The sequence below is a fragment of the Cynocephalus volans genome, chromosome 11 (assembly GCF_027409185.1).
Source record: "Cynocephalus volans isolate mCynVol1 chromosome 11, mCynVol1.pri, whole genome shotgun sequence".
NCBI lineage: Eukaryota > Metazoa > Chordata > Mammalia > Dermoptera > Cynocephalidae > Cynocephalus > Cynocephalus volans.
This window is the reverse complement of record NC_084470.1, coordinates 60,785,694-60,807,168: the sequence shown is the minus strand read 5'-3', so window position 1 is coordinate 60,807,168 and position 21,475 is coordinate 60,785,694. Positions and strand designations below refer to the sequence as shown.

Genomic DNA, 21,475 nt, shown 5'->3' with positions numbered 1-21,475 from the left:
TTCCTTGGCACTTAATTTTTTATAATATTATAAACAGCATTGTTTCTACAATTCATTTTCCAATTCTTTTTTGCAAGTAAACATACAGAAAAATAATGTATTTTTTAAAATATTGACATTGCAGCCATCAAACCTGCTAAATTCCTTTATTTATTCTTATAATTTTTTATAGATTCTATTGGATATTTCACATACACAATCATATCATCTACAAATGATAGTTCCAGTTTCTCTTTCCATTCTTTTTCTTACCTTACTGCATTAGCTAGTACCTCTAATACAATCTTCAATAGATGTGGTAATAGCAGGTGTCCTTGTCTCATTTTTAGATCCCAGTAAAAAATCTTTGATTTTGTACAATTGACTATAATGTTTGCTATAGGCTTTTCAGTAGGAGTCCTTCATTAGATTAAGAAAATACCTTCTACTCCTGTTTTGCTAAGAGTTTTTATCATGAAGGAGTGCCGATTTATACTTCTGTTTTAAAAAAATTAAAATAAGTGCTGCACTAGAGCTCCCTTTCCAGAAAAGTGCACTCTTAAACTTCTATGATTCCTGGATCATGACAAGTTGCACTTACTCCCATACCCAGCTTAACAGTAGACCAACTGGATCACAGCTCTACTTCTGTATGCATTGTCTCAATGACCACATCACAAAAGTTCCACTCTACTTTGTCAACTGAAATGGCTTCTAGTCATGCTGAAATACTGGCCTAGGCTGCCCAAGTTATTTCCCACAGTATCAATTTTGTTTTGTTAGGGCCCTGATTTTGTGTGGTTTCTCCCTAACTTTATTTTTCCTATAATTTTTGTCGATTTAACCACATAATTTTGAAGAACATGATATACTGTATTTCAAGAATACATAAATATTGTGGCAGAAATACCCGTATATGTCATAGAAGAGAACAGGAGTCAAGCCAAACTTCACTTGAGCCTGTTTAAAGCCTTGTTTTAATTATGACTAAAAATATCCAGCCAATAAGACTGAAACACACCAATAAACTAATTACAATTTAATTTTACTGAAATATAGCTAAATGTGGGTAGAAGATTATCTACTTGCAGGAAATTAAAAAATAATTACTTGACATAGTACGTAAAAGTCATGCTCTAATAGCCAACAATGAATTATATAATTGTTGCTATTAGATTAGAGCCAAAAAAGCTCTTATCTTTATGCTAAAAATAGATCAGGAAAGATTTTATAACAGTATTTCAGAATGTGATTAATTATGGCTTCAAAATTACTGTTTATAATCTAGGAGCACAAAATAAATGTTTACAACACTACCAGAAATGATCACTATTTATGTGCTCTATAGATCCAACTTACCTTCACATTTTTCAAGAATTTGGACCGTTTCTCCTATTTCTAAGACCAGCCCTTGAGGGACAGATCCTCGAAAGCTGCATATCACTAGAAAAGCAAGGATAAACACATCAATTAGCATTTTTAAATACTGAGACACAGTCAGAATCACTGAATTAAGCCCTAAATTTTCTAAAATATATATTCTCCCTTCTTCATTAATTTCTCTTTCTAATGTGAAGGCCCTTTCCACTTAATCTATATTTTGAAAGGTAATATTAAGTAATTCAAGGCAATGAAGAACACTGGGGCAAAATTACCATTCCTGAGTGGTTTGTGTGCATGCATGTATGAAAACATTTTTGTAAACACAGTGTTTCTGTCCCTCACCATGACCTGTGTATGTGTGTCCTTTGGGGGCAAGTATGTGTCAATTACTTAAGAAAAAAATTAACATTCAGAGCTGCTTATCTACTATAAACAAACAGACATTTTTTTAAAGAATCACCAAATAAATTTGATTATGCTTTGAGAAACAGAATTCTCATAATAAAAATGAGAACAGAAATTAATAAGATAGAAAGCAGATGTACAATATCTATAGATAACAATCAAAATACCATGTTTTCTTAGGAAATTGATCAACTGATTACAAAAATTTATATAAGAATAGAAAGAATTAAGAAAAACCTTATCAATCTTAAAGAACTTGCACTATTTGTAAGGAGTTAGGAACTATAAAAATCTTATAAAAAAAAAATAAGAGAGCGGGTCCAATGTGCCATTCCTGATTCAGCCGCCAGTGCACGCCTGAGCCCTGAAGAGGCCCACCCACCAACTGAGCAGGCACCCAGGTGAGCACAGGTCCCACATGCCACCCCAACACAGCCACCAGTGCATGCCCAAGCCACAGAGAGGTCTGCCCACCTACCAAACAGGAGCAGAGGCAGCCCACAACACACTCAACTGCACTAATACTAGAAGAGTCACCAGCAGAGCCTACAAATAGAGGAGGAAGTCATAGCCCACTCCAGAGTAATAGAAGAAACAAGTGTCCTACCAGAAGACCAAACATCAATGAAAAAAATACTACAACTATAAATAAACAAGATATGGCACTACCAAAGGAATACAGTAATTCTAAAATACCAGACCCCATAGAGCAGGAAACCCTTGAGAGGTCTAAAAAGGAATTCAGAGCACTGAGCTTAAGAAAACTCAAATAGATAAAAGAAGAATCAATTAGAGAACACAATGAAACAAGAAAAAATATTCAAGATATGAAGGAAGAAATTTACAAAGAGATTAATATCTTAAAAAAGAATGTTACAGAACTTCTAGAACTGAACGATTTATTCAGTGAAGTAAAAAACAGAACAAAAAGCTTGAGCAGCAAGCTAGAGCAAGCAGAAAAAAGAATTTCAGACTTCAAAGATGGTCTTTTTGAAATAAACCAGGCAAACAAAAAAAGGAAAAAAGAATTTTAGAAAATGAAGAAAATCTAAGAGAGCTAGCAGACAACCTCAAGCACTCAAACATCCAAATCATGGGTATTCCAGAAAGGGAGGACAAAGGAAAAGGCATTGAAAACCTATTCAAGGGTATAGGGAGAGACTGCAGACCTCCAGATCCAGGAAGCCCAATGATTCCCAAACATTCAATTCGAAAAGATCCTCTCCAAACACATTATAGTCAAACTGGCAAAACTCAAAGACAAAGAGAGAATTCTAACAGCAGCAAGAGAAAAGCCTCAAGTCAACTGTCAGAGAGCCCGCATCAGACTAACATCAGATTGCTCAACTAAAATCTTACAGGCCAGAAGAAAACAAGATAATGTGTTCAACATACTAAAAGAAAAAAACTGCCAGCCAAGAATTCTATACCCAGCAAGGTTATCCTTCAGAAATGGAGGAGAAACAGTATATTTCCCAGACAAACAAAAATTATGGAAGTTCTCTACTACATGACCAGCCCTGCAAGAAATACTCAAAGGAGTCCTGTATCTGGAATCTGAAAATGATAATCACTATTACAAACTTAGAAGAAAGAACAAAACCTGCCGTTAAAACCACGATACAAACAAGAAAAAGAAATAAGCTAAATCACGTCACCTCAAAAGTCCAACTAACATTGAAGATAAAAAATAAAAGGGGAAGAAAGGAGCAAACGATATTTAAAACATATAAACAAAAAGCAATATAGTGTCAGGAGTAAATTAACACTTGCCAATATCAATCCTGAAAGTAAATGGATTAAACTCCCCATTCAAAAGATACAGACTGATTGAGTGGATTTAAAAAGACCCAACTAGACAAAATAAAATTTTTTTTTAAAAGACCCAACTATACACTGTCTTCAAGATACCTACCTCATCTATAATGACACACAGGGACTAAAAAAAGTAAAGGAATGGAAAAAGATATACCATGCAAATGGAAACCAAAAATGAGCAGGAGTAGCTATTCTCATATCAAATAAAATTGACTTCAAACCAAAAACCATAAAAAGAGACAAAGGCCATTATATAATGATAAAGGGATCTATCCAGTTAGAGGACATAACAATCATAAATTTGTGTGCACCCAACACTGGAGTAACTGGATATGTAAAGCAAACACTCTTTAGACCTAAAAAAGAGATAGACCCTAATATGACAATAGTGGGTGACCTGAACACCCCTCTCTCAGCTCTGGACAGATCTTCCCAGCAACAAATCAACAAAGAAACACAGGATTTAAACTACACCTTAGACCAATTGGACATGGCAGATATCTATAGAACATTTCATCCAACAATGAGAGAATACACAATCTTCTCATCAGCACATGGAACATTCTCCAGGACAGACCATATGTTAGGTCACAAATCAAGCCTCAGCAAATTTTAAAAAACTGAAATCATTCCAAGTATCTTTTCAGACCATAATGGATTAAAACTGGAAATCAATAACAAGCAAAATTCTGGAAACTATAAAAGTGCATGGAAACTAAACAACGGACCCCTGAATGACCAATGAGTCCAAGAAAAAATTAAACAGGAAATCAAAACATTTCTTGAATCTAATGAAAAGAAAGATACATCATACCAAAACTTGTGGAATACTGCAAAAGCAGTAGTATGAGGGATGGTTACTGCAATGAACACATTCAAAAGAATGAAAAGACTTCAAATAAAAGACATAACACTACACCTTGAAGAACTACAAAAACAACAACAATCCAACCCTAAAAGTAGATGGAACGAAATAATTAAGAACAGGGCAGAACTAAATGAAATAGAGACCCAAAATGTGACAAAAAAGATCAATGAAACAAAAAGTATTGGTGCAGTCTTGATAATATTTCTTAATGGATGTAACTTGAAATGACACTAATATATGAAATTTATGACTGCAGTAAAGTCATTTTGATGACAACCTGAATTACAAGTAATGCCAAGTTGCTTTATACATTTCCTGTGCTATCAAAAGTTAAAAGAAACAGAATCTCCGTTCATGCTCAGACTCACAGCAAATATACTTTTGTGTTCAAAGCACAGTTCCTGCAGCATTTTTTAAACCTCAATGCAACTGTAAAGGAAATGTTCATATTGCAAAGTCAATTTAACTGGGCAACTGAGAAGCTACCACCTAACCATCAGTTGGAAGTACTTTAATCTGCAATGTATTGACATGCTGAATAACAAATAACAAGAGAAGACTCATAGATTCCCACAACTGCTTTCCCTGTGTGATAAATATTCTCAAATTGAAGTATTCACCTATGGACTGGCATCAGTATTTGGCAATATCAAAGTAAAAACAGGAAAAACATTACGGTTACTGGGGTTTATTTCAAACCATCAAAATATAAGACTACACGTACTGTTGTATGTGTAATTAACTAGTGCTAGTTCACAATATAATAATCTCAAGATGGAAGGACTTCTATTAATTCACTTAATATTTACATAAGGTCTAATACCTGTACATTCATTCATTGCACTAAAACTGCTTATTAAAAAGTCAGTTCTTTTTAAGCTCCTACAACATTCATGTTACAGGTTCCAAGAACACATTAAAAAGTCACTTTGGGGGCCGACCCCGCGGCGCACTCAGGAGAGTGCGGCGCTGGGAGCGCAGCAGCGCTCCCGCCGCGGGTTCGGATCCTATATAGGGATGGCCGGTGCGCTCACTGGCTAAGCGCAGTGCAACCAGTCACAAAAAAGACAAACAAAAAAAAAGTCACTTTGGGGGCTTTTTTCCCCTCAATATTTTGTTTTAATACAACAAGTGTACCACATTATCACCTTTGTACTGCTTGAGAAACCCACAAATATATTATCAGTCCCTTACTCATTTTATGCTTTTCTTACTTCTAGGTTAAAAGAAAATATCAAAATAGTTTGCATTTGAAGCATTATTGCATTGCTATCTTAATCCTAAGATTATTACACTAAATGAGAAGCTATTCCAACAACAGTCATCTTTGTATTATCCACACCAACAAAAAGAAAAAGAAAAAAATTGTGGCTCAAACAAAAATAATTTGTTTGGCTGTGCAATACATGATCTCTTACAGATTTGTCTTCTTAATTATGTTTTGCCTGGGTCAATAATGAAATTAATTTGCATTTCTAGAGCACACACCAGCTGGATGGCAGAGTGACACACCCTGGGAGTAAATGGACAGCAAAGGAAATCTAGCTTAAGCCACACAAAACTGGCCATGAAAAATGCCAAAGTAATCCCAATAACTATTATTTCAGCACTACCTCACGCAAAGCAAATCTGGCATTGCAATACAAAAATCAAATGTAGATTATAAACTCCTTAAGGGCCTATAGGAAACTGGGCAAAGGCTAGTGTGTATACAATAAATTGAGAATAGCAATGGAAGACAGAAAATTAACTATGGAGCTAGGCTAGGCTCCAAAGAAAATACTGTCAGTTAAATGCTACCTTAAGGTATCTAGAATGATTAAGTTTACAAAAATGGCCAAAGACTTTTATCTGTTCTATTACTAGAAAGTAAATATAGCAAATTAACTGTAATTTGCTTCCAGACAGTCTTTCCTATCTTTCTATTTAGAAAAGACAGATACTGGGTGATAAGGAGCCCCTATCATGGGATTTTTCTATGAGGCCTGCTTAATCCATAGAGGTAGTCAAAAATGATATCCACTAACAAGATAAAAATAGATATAAAAACAAGTTTGGAAACAAATGTTGACTACACATTGACTCATAAAAATATCTATCTTTAGTAGGCCACTCCAGCATTAAACCAAATGAACCCAGTTACAAATAAGCTGTCTAAAGCTATTTACAAGACCAGGTAGAGAAGAAAACCATAGCTTTTACTTCTTTTCTTCACCATTCCCCTTTGCGCTAAACTTAATCCTTCCTTTTCCTAGTTCCCATTCCCCAGTGCCATGCTACGCACTAGAAATATACATCCCACAGAATATAAGTAGTAAAAAGCATGTATCATCTACAGCTATGGAAACATTAAATGCTAAACTGTTCCAGGCTGGGGGAGCGGAACAAGGAAATATTTGAAACAAGGAAAAACAAGTTAAAGCTATATCTAGACAAACAACAGAGAGGAAATAAGTGTTGACAGAAAGTAACTAGTGAAAGCCTAGTCTCATCTCAAGCACTTTCCTAAGCACATCACACACATTATTACCCCACCTAATCTTACTTTTAGAAGGGAGGGAAGAAAGGCAAGCAAGCAGTATCATCAGGAGAAACCTACATGGCTGTTTCTCAACACCACAGCAGCCATGACCACCATGTAGACAGTCCACCAGACACTTGAATGCATTAACAAAAGGAGAGTCAATAGCGGAAGCCAGAAAAAGAGGACATCTCTCTCCTCAAAGCACACTTCAGAGTAACAGAAGAAGCAACTGTTCTACCAGATGACCAGACATCAATGGAAAGATACCAGAAATATGAAAACCCAAGAAAATATGACACCACCAAAAGAATACAGTAATTCTCAAATACCAGACCCTACAGAATGGGAAATCCTTGAAATAACTGAAAGGAAATCCAAGCAACAATTTTCAGGAAACACAAGGTAGAAGAAGACTCAGACAACATAATAAAGCGAGGAAAAAACTCCAGGATATGGAGGAAATTTACAAAGAGATTAATACCTTAAAAAAGAATATAGCAGAACTCATGGGACTGAAAGATTCACTCAACAAAATAAACACAACTGATACCTTAAATAGCAAGCTAGAACAAGCAGAAGAATTTCTGATCTTCAAGACAGTCTTTTTGAAATAATGCAGATGGACAAAAAAGAGGGGGGGATTTTTAAATGAAGAAAACCTCAGAGAGCTAGCAGACAACCTTACGCACACAAACATTCAAATCATGGGTGGTCCAGAAGGGGAGTAGGAAGGAACAGGCATGGAAAATCTATACACTGAAATAACAATGGAAAATTTCCAAGGTATAGGGAGAGACAAAGACCTTCAGATCCAGGAGGCTCAAAGACACCCCCCCCCAACAGATTTAACCCAAAAAGATCCCATCCAAGACACACTACAGTCAAACTGGCAAAACTCAAAGACAAAGAGAGAATCTTAAAAGAAGCAAGAGTAAGTGTCAAGTCATCTATAAGGGAGCCTCTATCAGACTAACAGCAGACTTCTCAACAGAATATCTACAGACCAGAAGAAATGGGATGATATATTCAAAATACTGAAAGAAAAAAAAAAAGCCAGCCCAGAATACTATATCCAGCAAGGCTATCCTTCAGAAATGAGAGAAAGGTAGTGTATTTTCCTGACAAACAAGAGCTGAGGGAGTACACCACCACAGGACCAGCCGTACAAGAAATCCTCGAGGAAGTAATGCATCTGAAATCCAAAAAATGATAACTGCTACCACAAATACACAAGAAAGAACAAAGCCACAAGTAGAACAAAAATGCAAATGAGAAACAAATAAATCAGTTTCCTTAGAATCATCACTTGAAATTCCTTGTCAGTCATTTCAAGGGCTTCTTGTTCTATAAGATCTAGAGCTTGAGAGTTATCACTCTTGGGGGTGTACTTTCTTGATTTTTTGTATTTCTGGTATCTTTTCTTTGACGTTTATTCATTGTGGCAAGGGGTTTCACAGTCCACAGGTTTGACACTATTGTCTGACTAAAATGTTGCTGGGGTTGCCAATTTGGTATGGCTACCTCAGTGACTGCTCAGTTGGCCAGTAGTGCCTTGCATGTGTGGTTCCCTCAGGTCTTGGGCCTCTCCGGGGAGCCACCTCTCTGGTCATTTTGGACTCGGCAGGGCTGCTGGGTCACGGGGCGGTACCACAGGGTGTGTGGTCTCTGCCAAGCTTCCACCTCCCCTGCTGGACGTCTCCCTGTTCCGAGTGCACTGAGCTGGGCTGCTGAGATGCGCAGAGGCACTTCAGAGCGTGTGGTCTCTGCAGACTTCCCCTTCCCCTGTTGGATGTCTCCCTGCTCCCTGCGAACTGGGCCAGGCTTGGGATGCAGCCGGGTGGCCGTTGTGAAGCCTACCTGCTGCTGGATCGCACGGCGGTGGCCCCCCCACAGGGTGTGTGGTCTCTACAGAGCTTCTGCCTCCCCTGCTGGACGTCTCTCTGCTCCATACACACTGGGCCGGGCTGCTGTATCACGCAGAGGTGGTGTGGTCTCTGCGGAGCTTCTGCATCCCCTGCTGGACGTCTCCCCACTCTGCGTGCACTGGGCCAGGCTGCTGGACCCCACGGCAGCAGTGTGGTCCCCGCGGAGTTCCCGCCTCCCCTGCCAGATGTCACTCTGCTCCGTGCAAACTAGGCCAGGCTGGGAATGGAGCCGGGTGCCTGCAGTGAAGCCTACCTGCTGGATTGCACCGTGGCAGCCCCACAGGGTGTGTGTTTTCTGTGGAGCCACCGCCTCCCCTGCTGGACGTCTCCCCATCTGTGTGCACTGGGCCGGGCTGGGAATGGAGCTGGGTGGCGGCAGTGAACCCTATCTGCTGGATCGTGCGACAGCGGCCCCGCAGGGCATGTGATCTCTGTGGAGAGTCTACCTCCCCCGCTGGACGTCTCCCCATTCCGTATGCACTTGATGTTATGTTTTCATAGTTGTAAATTTGTTGATTTGTGGGAGAGTGACGCTAGGAACCGTCTATTCCGCCATCTTGACCAGAAGTCAGATTTTAAAATGTAAACAGAAAAAGTCCATGGAAAAATTTCCATTATATTTAATTCTATTTTCCCATCCACTTTTTGGAGTGCCCTGTGTGTATATTGTTTTACTGATTTTTTAATGCAATTTATGTTGCTAAGCTTAGATATTTAATTTCTATTCTTGATTTATTTTCAACAAGTGCACTTGATTTGCTTAGAAATTAATTTGCCTTGAAAAGTTTATTCATTTTCCTCTGTTGGAATTAATTTGATATTTGCATGCTTTTGGAAGACTTTAGAGAGCTGTTTCAAATAACTAGAAATTATAAAATGTACTACAGGAATTTTAGTAAGGTTTACATAAGTTTTTGTGGGAATTTGAAGCCCTACTTTGTACAGGGTATTTTGTTATTCATCTGTTATTCAGTTTATGTATTTGTTATTGGAACAAATAAATGTGTATATCCTTGTTATATTAAAAAATATATATCCAATAAAAAAATTACAATTAAAAAAAAAGTTACCAGGTAAGGTTTATCCCAAGAATCGCAAGGTCAGTTCAACATATGAAAACCAACTAATATAATATGTAATACTAATAGAATAAAGAACAAAAACCATACAATCACCACAATGTATTCAGAAAAAGCATTTTTCAATATTCAGCACCCTTTTATGACAAAAACACTCAAGAAAAATAAAAAAGAAAAATAAACTTCTTCAAGTTAATATAGATCACTTGTTAAAAAAAACCTCACAGCTAACATTATAATAAATGGTGAAGGGCTGAATGCTTTTCACTTAAGATCAAGAACAAGACAAAAATGTCCACTATTGCTACCTCTATTTACCACTGTAGTAGAAATACTAGCCAGTGCAATTCAGTAAGAAAAAAAAATAAAAGGTGTCCAGATTAGAAAGTAAGAAGTAAAACTATCTCCATTAGCAGATGTTATGACCTTGTATATAGAAGATCCTAAGGAACACTTTTAAAATTATTGGTATTAATAAACAACTTCAGCAATGTTGCAGGACACAATGTCAACATACAAAGTCAATTATATTTCTATAGACTAGCAAAGAACAATCCAAAAATGGAATGAAGAAAACAATTCCTATTATAAACGGAATTCCATTAACAACTGTCCAGCAGTGACATCTCCTACCTATTATCAGGAATAGAAGTCTAAATACTTCTGACCACTGGATCTTGGTATCAGAGCAGCCAAGGAAAATACAACACAGTCAAGAACAGGATGGAACAACACTTTACTCACAGCCAAGAAACAGAGGAAGATCAGTTTCAGTAGTGGGCTTTGTTCCTCCATGGCCAGTGGGTCCCTACCAGCAGGTAACCTGGTGCAAAAGGCCTGCACACACTCTTCTTGGTGCTGCAGCAGCAGAAACATGTCCCCTTCCCACAGAGGATACATAAAGTAGTGAGGATGGCCAGGTGCCACATAACACACATGCTTAACCAGAATAAAGGAGTATACTCTGAGTTTGAAAAAGGGAAAGACATCCCCACACAAGGTGATAAATCCAGCACAAGCTGTGAAAACTCTCTTTCTCTTGGTAAGGACATATTCCAGGACCAACGCCCATTCTTATGCAGCCAAGAGGAGATCAAAAGACTATGTGTATGAGATTGCTTTTCCCAACAGCTCCATTTATAACAGTATCAAAAAGAATTAAAAACTTAGGTATGAAATTTTTTAAAGTGCATCATGTACACTGAAAACTACAAAACACTGCTAAAAGAAATTAAAGAAGAACTAAATGGAAAGACACCCCATGTTCATGGTTCAGAAAACAAGATAGTTAAGATGGCGATACTCCTCAAACTGGTCTACAAAGCAACACAAACCCTATCAAAATCACAACTGGCCTTCCTGCAGAAATTTACAAGTTGATCTTTAAAAGTGATAGGGAAATTCAAGAACCTAGAATAGCCAAAATAATCTTGAAAAAGGAAAAGAAAGTTGGAGAACCCACACTTCCCAATTTCAAAGCTTACTACAAATCTACAGAAATCAAGACAGTGTGATACTGGCATAACTCTCAGTGAAATAGAATTAAAAGTCCAGAAACAAACGCTTACATTTATAGTAAATTGATTTTCAATAAGAGTGCCCCTTAAAAAAAGAAGAAAAAAATTTTTAAAGAACAGATTTTTAAGCAAAGAGTACTGGAACAACTGAATATTCACATGTAAAAGAATAAAACTGTACCCTTGCTTTATACCATACATAAAATTAACCCCAAAAGGATCAAAAATCTAAAAGCAAAAGCTAAAAATATAAAAAGCTTAAAGAAAACGTAAGAGTAAATCTTCACAACCTTATTCAGGCAATGACTTCTCAGATACAATACCAAAAGTACAAATGACAAAAGAAAAAAATAGGTAAGTTGCACTTTATCAAAATTAAAAACTTTTGTGCTGCAAATGATACCATCAACAAAATAAAACAATAACCTGCAAAATGGGGGAAATATTCACAAATAATATACCTAATAAGAGACTTGTATCCAGAACTTTCACAACCCAATAACAAAAAGATAAATAACCTGCTTTTATAAAGGCAAAATATCTGAAGTCATTTCTCCAAAGAAGATATACAAATGGCCAATAAGAACATAAAATGCATGCTCAACATCATTAGCCACCAAATCAAAACCACAATGAGATACCCATTCTCACCCACCACAATGGCTAGTCAAAAAGATAGAAAATAAGTGTTCATCAGGACACAGAGAAATTGAAATCCTCACACACTGCTGATGGGAATGTAAAATCTTGCAGCCATTTTGGAAAAGTTTAGCAGTTTCTAAAAAGGTAAATATAGAATTACCCTATGACCCAGTCATTCCACTCCCAGATATGTACTTAAGAGAAATGAAAACATATATCCAAGCATAGATATGTACACGGATGTTCATTATAGCATTATCCATAATAGCTAAAAAGAAGAAACAACACAAATGTTCATGAACTGATGAATAAACAAAATGCAACACACCCTTTCAGTGGAATATTATTCAGCAATAAAAAATGAATAAAGTAGTGATAAGAGAGTACTTCAAAAAGTTCATGTAAATATTTGTATTATCTTACAATTCTACTCTTCCATGAACTTTTTGACATACTCTCATACATGCAACAACATGGATTAACCTCAAAAACATTTTGCTTGCTGGGAAAAAAAGACACAAATTAATATGCGTTATATCACTCCACTTATATGAAATGTCAAAAAAAGGCAAATATAGACACAAGAAATAAAGCAGACTAGTGGTTGCCAAGGGCATGTGGAGGAGTGAATGAGGATTGACCATAAATGGGCACAAGGTTTCTTTTTAAGAAGAAAGAAATGTTTTAAAAATAGATTGTGGTGATGATTGTGCAGCTCTTTTAAGTATGCTAAAAGTCATTTAAATGTACACTTAAAACAAGTAAGTCTGATGGTATGTAAACAATTTCTCAATGAAGATGCTTTTTAAAGTTTTTCACACTTATAGTTAATGCCTAAGAATTAATATTGTTAATTTTTATGAAAAACAGGATATTTACATAGTCTCAAACTATCTCCCCACAAGATTCTTAAAGCGGAAAATAGTAACATTATAGGCAAGGAATCTGAAGATACTACCTTCAGAGTTAAAAGCACCAGTAATCTGACAATGGTATCTATCATGTGTCCCCTGATATGCTGCACTGAGAACATATCACTTCTGTGGTATACGTAGTAAAAATGAAAAACCTAAATTTAATCATGAGGAAATGTTAAACTAACTCAAAATAACTGGCCTTTACTCCAACAATGCCAAGGTCAAGAAACACAAAGGCTGAGGAACTGCTCCAGATTAATGACAAGAAAAAGACAACTAAATGCTCTGGGTACTCCTGCACTATATCCTGAAACAGAAAACAAGCAAAAATTCCTTTTCTTATTAAGGATACAAGTGGTATAACTGGCAAAATGTGAAAAACACCTAAAGAACAATTTTGTATCAATGTTAATTTCTGGACTTGGAAAAATGCACTGAGTTTACATAGGAGGATATCTTTATCTTTAGAAAATACACATTAAAGTATTTAGCCATAAAGGGGTATTATGTCTACAAGTTACAGAAAATGAAAATGAAACACTGTAAAATATTAACATCTGTGGATTCTGTGAAGAATATTCCTAAATTCCTTTTATTATTTTTATACCTTTTCTATATGTGGTAATTTACTTCAAAATAAAAAACATTTTTAAGTTCCTGAAATGTTTCCAAGAAAAGTGATGGTATGAGTTCAAGTTTACAGATTATCTCTCAATATTCAAAATTCAAAATTAACCAAAATAAAAATAGAAACAAATCCCTTACACAGTCTATTTTAGAAAATGTCTCATGTTCCCAGATAAATTTTGAGGGGTGTTATCAAGATTCACTTATTAAAACAAGATGGATTAATTGCCTCCCCCTCATTGGAAGGAGTACCACAAAAAGGGAAGACCTCACATACAAGCAAACAGTCTAAGCACACCAACACAAAAGTCAGAAATTGTCAGAACTGATAAAATCATGACTCAACTAGATGATTTCTATAAGAAATTCACTTCAAATATGATATAGGTAGGTTAAAAGTAAAAGAATTGAAAAAGATATGCCACACAATCAAAGGGAAAGCTATACTTATATCAGATGAAATGTATCTCAGAATAAAGAAAATTACTAGGGATAGAAGTAGATGTTACATAATGATGAAAGGATAAATTTACCAAGAAAACATAACAATCCTAAATGTGCATTCATACAAACTATTTAAAACACATAGAGTATTAAAACCGATTTTAGCAGGCAGAAGAAAGAAACCAGCAAACTTGAAATTGAACTTTTCAAGTCTGAAGAACAGAAAGAAAAAAGTTGAAGGAAAGAAAACAGCAACTAAGAGACATGTGGATACCATCAAGCAAACCAACATATAAACTGTGTGTACGCCAAAAGGAGAAGAAACAGAGAAAGAGAGCTATCTGAAGAAATAATGACCAAAACTTCCAAAATTTCATGAAAAACATCAATATAAACCTCCAAGAAACCCAATGAACTCTAAGCAAGATAAACACAAAGATACCGTACTGAGACACATTATAAGAGAACTGTCAGAGGGAAAAAGAAAGAATCTTAAACAAAAGAAATATAAAACAATCATTAAAAAGTAATAAAATGGCACAGTAAAGCAATACATTTCAGTAACAACCCCAATTGTAAATGGATTAAATTCCTCCAAAGGTACAAACTGGCTAAAAGATTTTAAAAACTAAACCCAACTATATGTTGCCTACAAGAAACTCACTTCTCACCAGTAAAGACACACACAGATATCATAGAGGGATGGAAAAAGATATTCCATACAAATGGAAATCAAAAACAAGCAGGAGAAGCTACACTTATATCAGATAAAATAAACTTTAAACCAGAAACTATAAAAAGAGACAAAGAAGGACATTATATAATTATGAAGAGATCAATTCAACAAAAGGATATAACAATGATAAATATATATGCTCCCAACATCAGAGCACCCAGATATATAAAGCAATTATTATTGGATCTAAAGGGAGAGACAGACCCCACTACAATAATATTTGGGGACTTCACATTCCTCTCTCAGCACTGGACAGATCATCTAGACAAAATCCAGTAAGGAAACATTGGATTTAAACTGCACTTTAGACCAAATGGATTTGACAAACATTTACAGAATATTTCCTCAAACAACTGTAGAATACACTTTCTTCTCATCAGCACATGGATCATTCCCCAGGACAGACCACATGTTAAGCCAAAAAGAAATCTCAACAAATTTAAAAAGACTAAAATCATATCAAGTATTTTCTCAGACCACAATGGAACAAAACTAGAAATCAATAACATGCAAAACTTTGGAAACTATATAAACACATTGAAATTAAACAATACACTCCTGAATAACCAATGGGTCAAAGAAGAAATAAAGCAAAAAACCAAAAAATTTATTGAAACAAATTAAAATATAACACAAAATACCAAAACCTATGGGATACTGCAAAAGCAAGTACTAAGAGGAAAGATTACTGCAATAAATGCTTAATCAAAAAAGTTGAAAGATCCCTAATAAACAACCTAACGTGACACCTCAAGGAACTAGAAAAGCAAGGATAGTTCACCATATGCAAATCAATAAATGTAACACACAACATCACCAAAGTGAAAGATAAAACCCACGTGATCATCTAAATAGATACAAAAAAACGCATTTCATAAAATTTAACATCCTTTTATGATAAAAACTCTCAATGCATTAGGTATAGAAGAAAGGTATCTCAACACAATAAAAGTCATATATGACAAACCCACAGCTAACATCATCTTGAATGGAGAAAAGCTGAAAGTTTTTCCTCTAAGAATAGGGACAAGACAAGGATGCCTACTCTCACCACTTCTATTTATGGTAGTACCAGAAGTTCTAGCAAGAGCAATTAGGTAAGAGAAAGGAATAAAAGGCAACCAAATTGGAAAAGACAAAGTTAATCTGTTTGTGTTTTCAGATGACATGATCTTATATACAGAAAAACTTAAAAGGCTCCACCAAAAAACTCTTAGAATTGATAAACAAATTCAGTAAAGTTGCACAATAAAAAAAAATCACTATACAAAAACCAGTAGTGTTTCTATATACACCAACAACAAACTAGCAGTAAAAGAAATGAAGAAAGCAAGCCCATTCATTTACAATAGCCATCAAAAAAATACCTAGGAATTTTAACCAAGGAAGTGAAAAATCTCTACAATGAAAACTGATGAAGGAAGTTAAAGAGTATGCACACACACACACACACACACACACACACACACACACACAGAGAGAAAAATATTCCATGCTTGTAGATTGGTAGAATTAATGTTTGAAAATGTCTATAGCACCCAAAGCAATCTACAGATAAAACATAATCTCTACCAAAATACCAGTGACATTCTTCACAGGAACAGAAAAAAAAATCCTAATATTCATATAGAACAACAAAAGACCTTGAACAGCCAAAGCAATCCTGAGCAAAAAGAATAATCAGTAGACACTACCTGATACTCAAAACATACTACAAAGCTATAGTATCCAAAACATCATGGTACTGGCATAAAAACAGACACATGGACCAATGGAATAGAATAGAGAACATAGAAATCAACCCATGTACTCACAGCCAACCAATCTTTAACAAAGATGCTAAAAACATACACTGAGGAAAAGACAGCCTCTTCAATAAATGGTTCTGGGAAAATTAGATATCTATGTGTAGAAGAATGAAACTAGACACCTATCTCTCACCATATACATAACCAACTCAAAATGGTTTAAAAGACTTAAATGTAAGACCTGAAACTATAAACATTCTAGAACAAAACATGGGGGAAATGCTCCAAGACGTAGGACTGGGAAAAGATTTTATGAATAAGATCTCAAAAGCACAGCCAACAAAAGCAAAAATAGATAAATGGGATTTTATCAAATTAAAAAGCTTCTGTACATCAAAGGAAACAATGAACAGAGCACAAAGATAACCTACAGAATGAAAGAAAATATTTGCAAACCACAAATCTAACAAGGGACTAACATCCAGAATATACATGTAACTCAAACAACAGAATACTAAAAATACCCAAATAACTCAGTTTTAAAAATGGGCAAAGGAGCTGAATAGGTGTAGTGAATTGAGTTATGTCCGCCCAGAACTCATTAGAGCTTGAACTGTGTTCCCCAAGTTTTATGTATTAGAAACTTAGCCCCCACGGTGACTGCTTGAAGGGTGGCAAATCCTATCATGGTAGTCGAAAGGTAGAGCCTTGAAGAGGTGATTCAATTGTAGGATCATGCAGTAGTGAACAGATTAAAAATGGTGGTCATGGGCGTGGTTCAGAGGGCTTCAAAAGAGGAGAGTCTGTCTTTCTCTCTTTGCTGTTCTCACTGCTTCCACCATCTTGCATTGTGAGACCAATGGGTCACTTTCACCACCACCAGATGGACTTTGGACTTCCCAGCCTCAGAAACTGTAAGCAATAAATTTCATTTTCTTTATAAATCACTCAGTTCTATGTATTCTGTTATAAGCAACACAAAATGGACTAATACAATAGGCATTTCTCAAAAGAAGACATAAAAATGGCCAACAGGTATATGAAAAAAATGTTCAGCATCACTAATCAAGGAAAAGCAAATCAAAACAACATTGCAAAATCATCTCACCCCAGTTAGGCTGGCTATTATCAAAAAGGCAGAGAATAATAAATTCTGGCAAGGATGCAGAAAAAGGGGAACCTCACACATTGTTGGTGGGACTGTAAATTAGTACAGCCATTTTGGAAAATACTATGGAAGGTTCTCAAACAAATACAGACAGAACAACTGTATGACCCAGCAATCCCACTACTGGGTATATACCCAAAGGAATGGAAATCACCATGTGGAAGGGATACTTGCACTACCATGTTTATTACAGCTCTGTTCACAACAGCCAAGATGTAGAACCAACCTAAATGTCCATTGGCAAATAACTGCATAAAGAAAATGTGGTATATGTACAAAACGGAGTAAAATTCCATAAAAAATGCCATAAAAAAAGGATGAAATTCTGCCATAAGCAGCAGCATGGATGAACATGGAGAAAATTATACTAAGTGAAATAAGCCAGTCACAGAAACAGAAATACTGCATGCTCTCATTCATATGTGGGAGCTAAGAACAAAACCAAAAATAATTAATTAATAACAATAATAAGTTGAACTGGTAAAAGGAGAGAGAATAATTGTAGTTAGTAGTGGCAGGAAAGAGGAGTGGGGAGAAGGGAAAGTGAGAGGCTGGCTAATGAATACAAAATTACAGCTAGATAGAAAAAATAAGTTCTATTTGTGTACAGTCAACTCAGGAATCTATAACCAACAACGATTTACTGCATGTTATCAAATGACTACAAGAAAAGAGATCAAATGTTCACATCATAAAGAAACAATTAAGTTTTGCAATGATGAGTATGCTAATTACCCTGACTAGATATCCATACACTGGATACATGTATTAAAATGTAACTCTGTACCTCATAAATATGTACAATCAGTATATATGAATAAAAAATTAATTAAAATAAAAAAGAATCTTGAAAGCATCAAGAGAAAGCAACTTGTCACATACAAGGGAACCTCTATGATGTTATCAGTAGATTTCTCATCAGAAACCTTAAAGGCTAGAAGGCAGTGTGTTGATAAATACAAAGTGCTGAGGAAAAAAAAAATCAGCAAAAATCCTATCTCCAGCAAAACTACCCTTCAAAAATATGGGAGAAATTAAGACATTCCCAGATAAACAAAAGCCATAGGATGTGGAGTATACTAACATTTATAAAGCAAATGTATTTCACAGGGCCTAGCCTCCAAAGCTTTGTAGTTTCAGGTATAGCCTAACTTTTTAAAAATTACATATAGAAATGTTAAGCTTGCAAAAGACAGGAAAGTTTCTTTCCTCAGGCTAAAGTGTCTGTTGTGGATATAAAATTGTAATACAGCAAAGTTGCTGGCTCAAGGACAGACATCTTTGAAAGCAGGTTAACCTACTGATTAATATGTTTAAAAAGTTGCTTTATTGTTATGTAAAAATACTGAAGAAACTGCTGTAGGGAAACACAGTATTTGCTAAGAATAAGCTTTTGTTGGTGGATCAACTTAACCTTTTGCAAATTGCATTATGGAATGCTACTTTGTTATTTTATTGATGTTACCAGTTTTTATTGTTAGACTATACTTAACCATAACTCTACCTATTTTTCTGTAACTTTCTGACCTGGAGAATAAATATTGAGACAGAACCCTAGTTTAGTGTTAATTTCCCAAAGGAGGAATGCCTCTCTCTTGAGGGTTCTGAGCAGTTAACCCCTTCAGGGTGTCTCACTGCTCAAAAGAAATGGGCTTTGAGTAACCCTTTTTGCATTTCTGTCACCCTGAGTGAGGCAAAGAAACAAAATGGTGCCCCATGTGAGAACTGCTCTGCAAGAAATGATAAAGTAGTCCTTTGGACTGAAATAAAAAGATACTAAACAGTAATTCAAGGTCATAAGAAAAATAAAGATCACTGGTAAAGGTAAATACACAAACAATTACAAAAGCTAGTATTATTTTAACTTTGGTTTGTAACTCTACTTTTTGTTTTCTACGCAATTTAATGCATTAAAAATACATTAAATGAGACTAATGCATTAAAAACAATTACTAGTCTATGGTTTCTGACACAATATATAATGATGTACTTCTGTAACATCAATAATTGGAAAAATTGGGAATGGAACTGTATAGGAGCAGAATTTTTGTATGTTACTGAAGTTAAATTTGTATAAATACAAATTAGAATGTTATAACTTCACAATGTCATATGTAATATGATTGTTAACCACAAAGAAAACAGCAATATGTACAAAAGAAAATGAGAAGAAACTTTAAATGTTTTACCACAAAAAAACCAAGTAAATTCAAAAAAGTAATTTTGGAAATGAGTGGCAAAAAAGATATATATAAGAAAACAAGTGTGGAGTATACCATAAAGCAAATGTACTTCACAGGGCCTGGATTTCCAAAGCCTTGCAGTTTCAACTATTGACCTTACAAAAAACAGGAAATTTTCCCCAGGCTATTGAGTTTCTATTGTAAAATAAAGAGTTGTAACACAGCAAGGTTGATGGCTCTAAGACAGGTTACTGATTGATATGTAAAGACACTGGGAAATTGCTGTAAAAACAGAATGTTTGCTAAGATCAAGCTTTTGCTGGTGGATAACTTAATTACCTAATGGAATGTCATCGAACTTGTTTTTACGGAATGTTACCAGCTTCTATTGTTAAACTTGTTAAAACTTTAACCTCACCTATGTCTCTTCCTGTAACTTCCTGGGCTGGAAAATAAATGCAGGAAGACAACCCCAATTCGGGGTTAATTTCCCAAATGGAAGGAATGCCTCTCTCTCGAGGGTTCCAGGGAAGTTAACTGCTTCAGGGCTTCTCACTGCTCAGAAGAGATGGGCTTTGAATAATCCTTTGTGGCTCCATCACCCAGGGGAAGAGGGGTAACAAATCCATGGGGAGAAAAGCAACAAACAAGTATCAAAATGACAGAAGAAAGTCTCTCCTTATCAGTATTTACTTCAAATGTAAATGACCAAACTCTCAAATCAAAAGACAGATATTGTCAGAAAACATTTTTTAAAACTATTCTGATTCAAAAACATAAGACCTAAATAGGGTGAAAGTGAAAGGCTGGAAAAAAAGATATTTCATGCAAATAGAAACCAATAGAGAGCAGGGGTGGCTATACTAAATAATATCACACAAAATAGACCTTAAATAAAAAAATAAAATTTACAGAGACAAAGAAAGACATTATATGTTAGTAGAATGTTCAACACGGCAAGAAAATGTAATAATTACACATATTTATGCACTTAATAACAAATCCTCAAGACATATGAAGCAAAAATTGACAGAATTGAGAAGAGAAATAGACAGTTCTGCAATAATAGTTGGTGACTTCACTATTCCATTCTCAATAATGGATAGAACAACCAGACAGAAGGAAATAGAGAACTTGAATAACACAATAAACCAACTACATCTAAAAGACATATGCAGAACACACTGCCCAACAACAACAAAATATACAATCTTCTGAAGTGCTCACAGGCCATTCTCCAAGATAGACCAAATATTAGGTCATACAATTGAATCTCAATAGATATGAAAAACTAGGAGTTCCGGTCAAGATGGTGGAATAGATGGTCCCCAGCATCACTCTCTCCCACAAACCAACCAATTTACAACTATAAAAATGTAACAACAGCCAAGATGGGGCTGCTGGAGCTCAGGGGAAGGGGAGGAGAGACCTATAGAGTTCTTGAAGCGGGGAGAAGCCATGATGAGAGAAAGAAAAAACTGCTCGGAGTGTTTTGGGTCACAGCCACTTTAA

At 35.6% G+C, this 21,475-nt stretch overlaps 2 protein-coding genes across 2 annotated transcripts in view; both read right to left on the bottom strand.

The window, feature by feature from the left end:
* DOCK3 (dedicator of cytokinesis 3) overlaps positions 1-10,857 on the bottom strand; it is a 390,304-nt gene extending 379,447 nt beyond the window's left edge. Inside the window, exons 1-2 of the mRNA XM_063113398.1 lie at positions 10,794-10,857; positions 1,339-1,422 (exon numbers count right to left, since the gene is read on the bottom strand). Of these exons, the coding sequence (XP_062969468.1) occupies positions 1,339-1,422; positions 10,794-10,857 (148 nt within the window). The remainder of the gene's footprint in view (positions 1-1,338; positions 1,423-10,793) is intronic.
* Positions 1,354-21,475, bottom strand: part of MAPKAPK3 (MAPK activated protein kinase 3) — a 109,997-nt gene continuing 89,875 nt past the window's right edge. The window contains exon 12 of the mRNA XM_063113686.1: positions 1,354-1,422. The gene's annotated coding sequence lies outside the window, so the exon portion shown is untranslated. The remainder of the gene's footprint in view (positions 1,423-21,475) is intronic.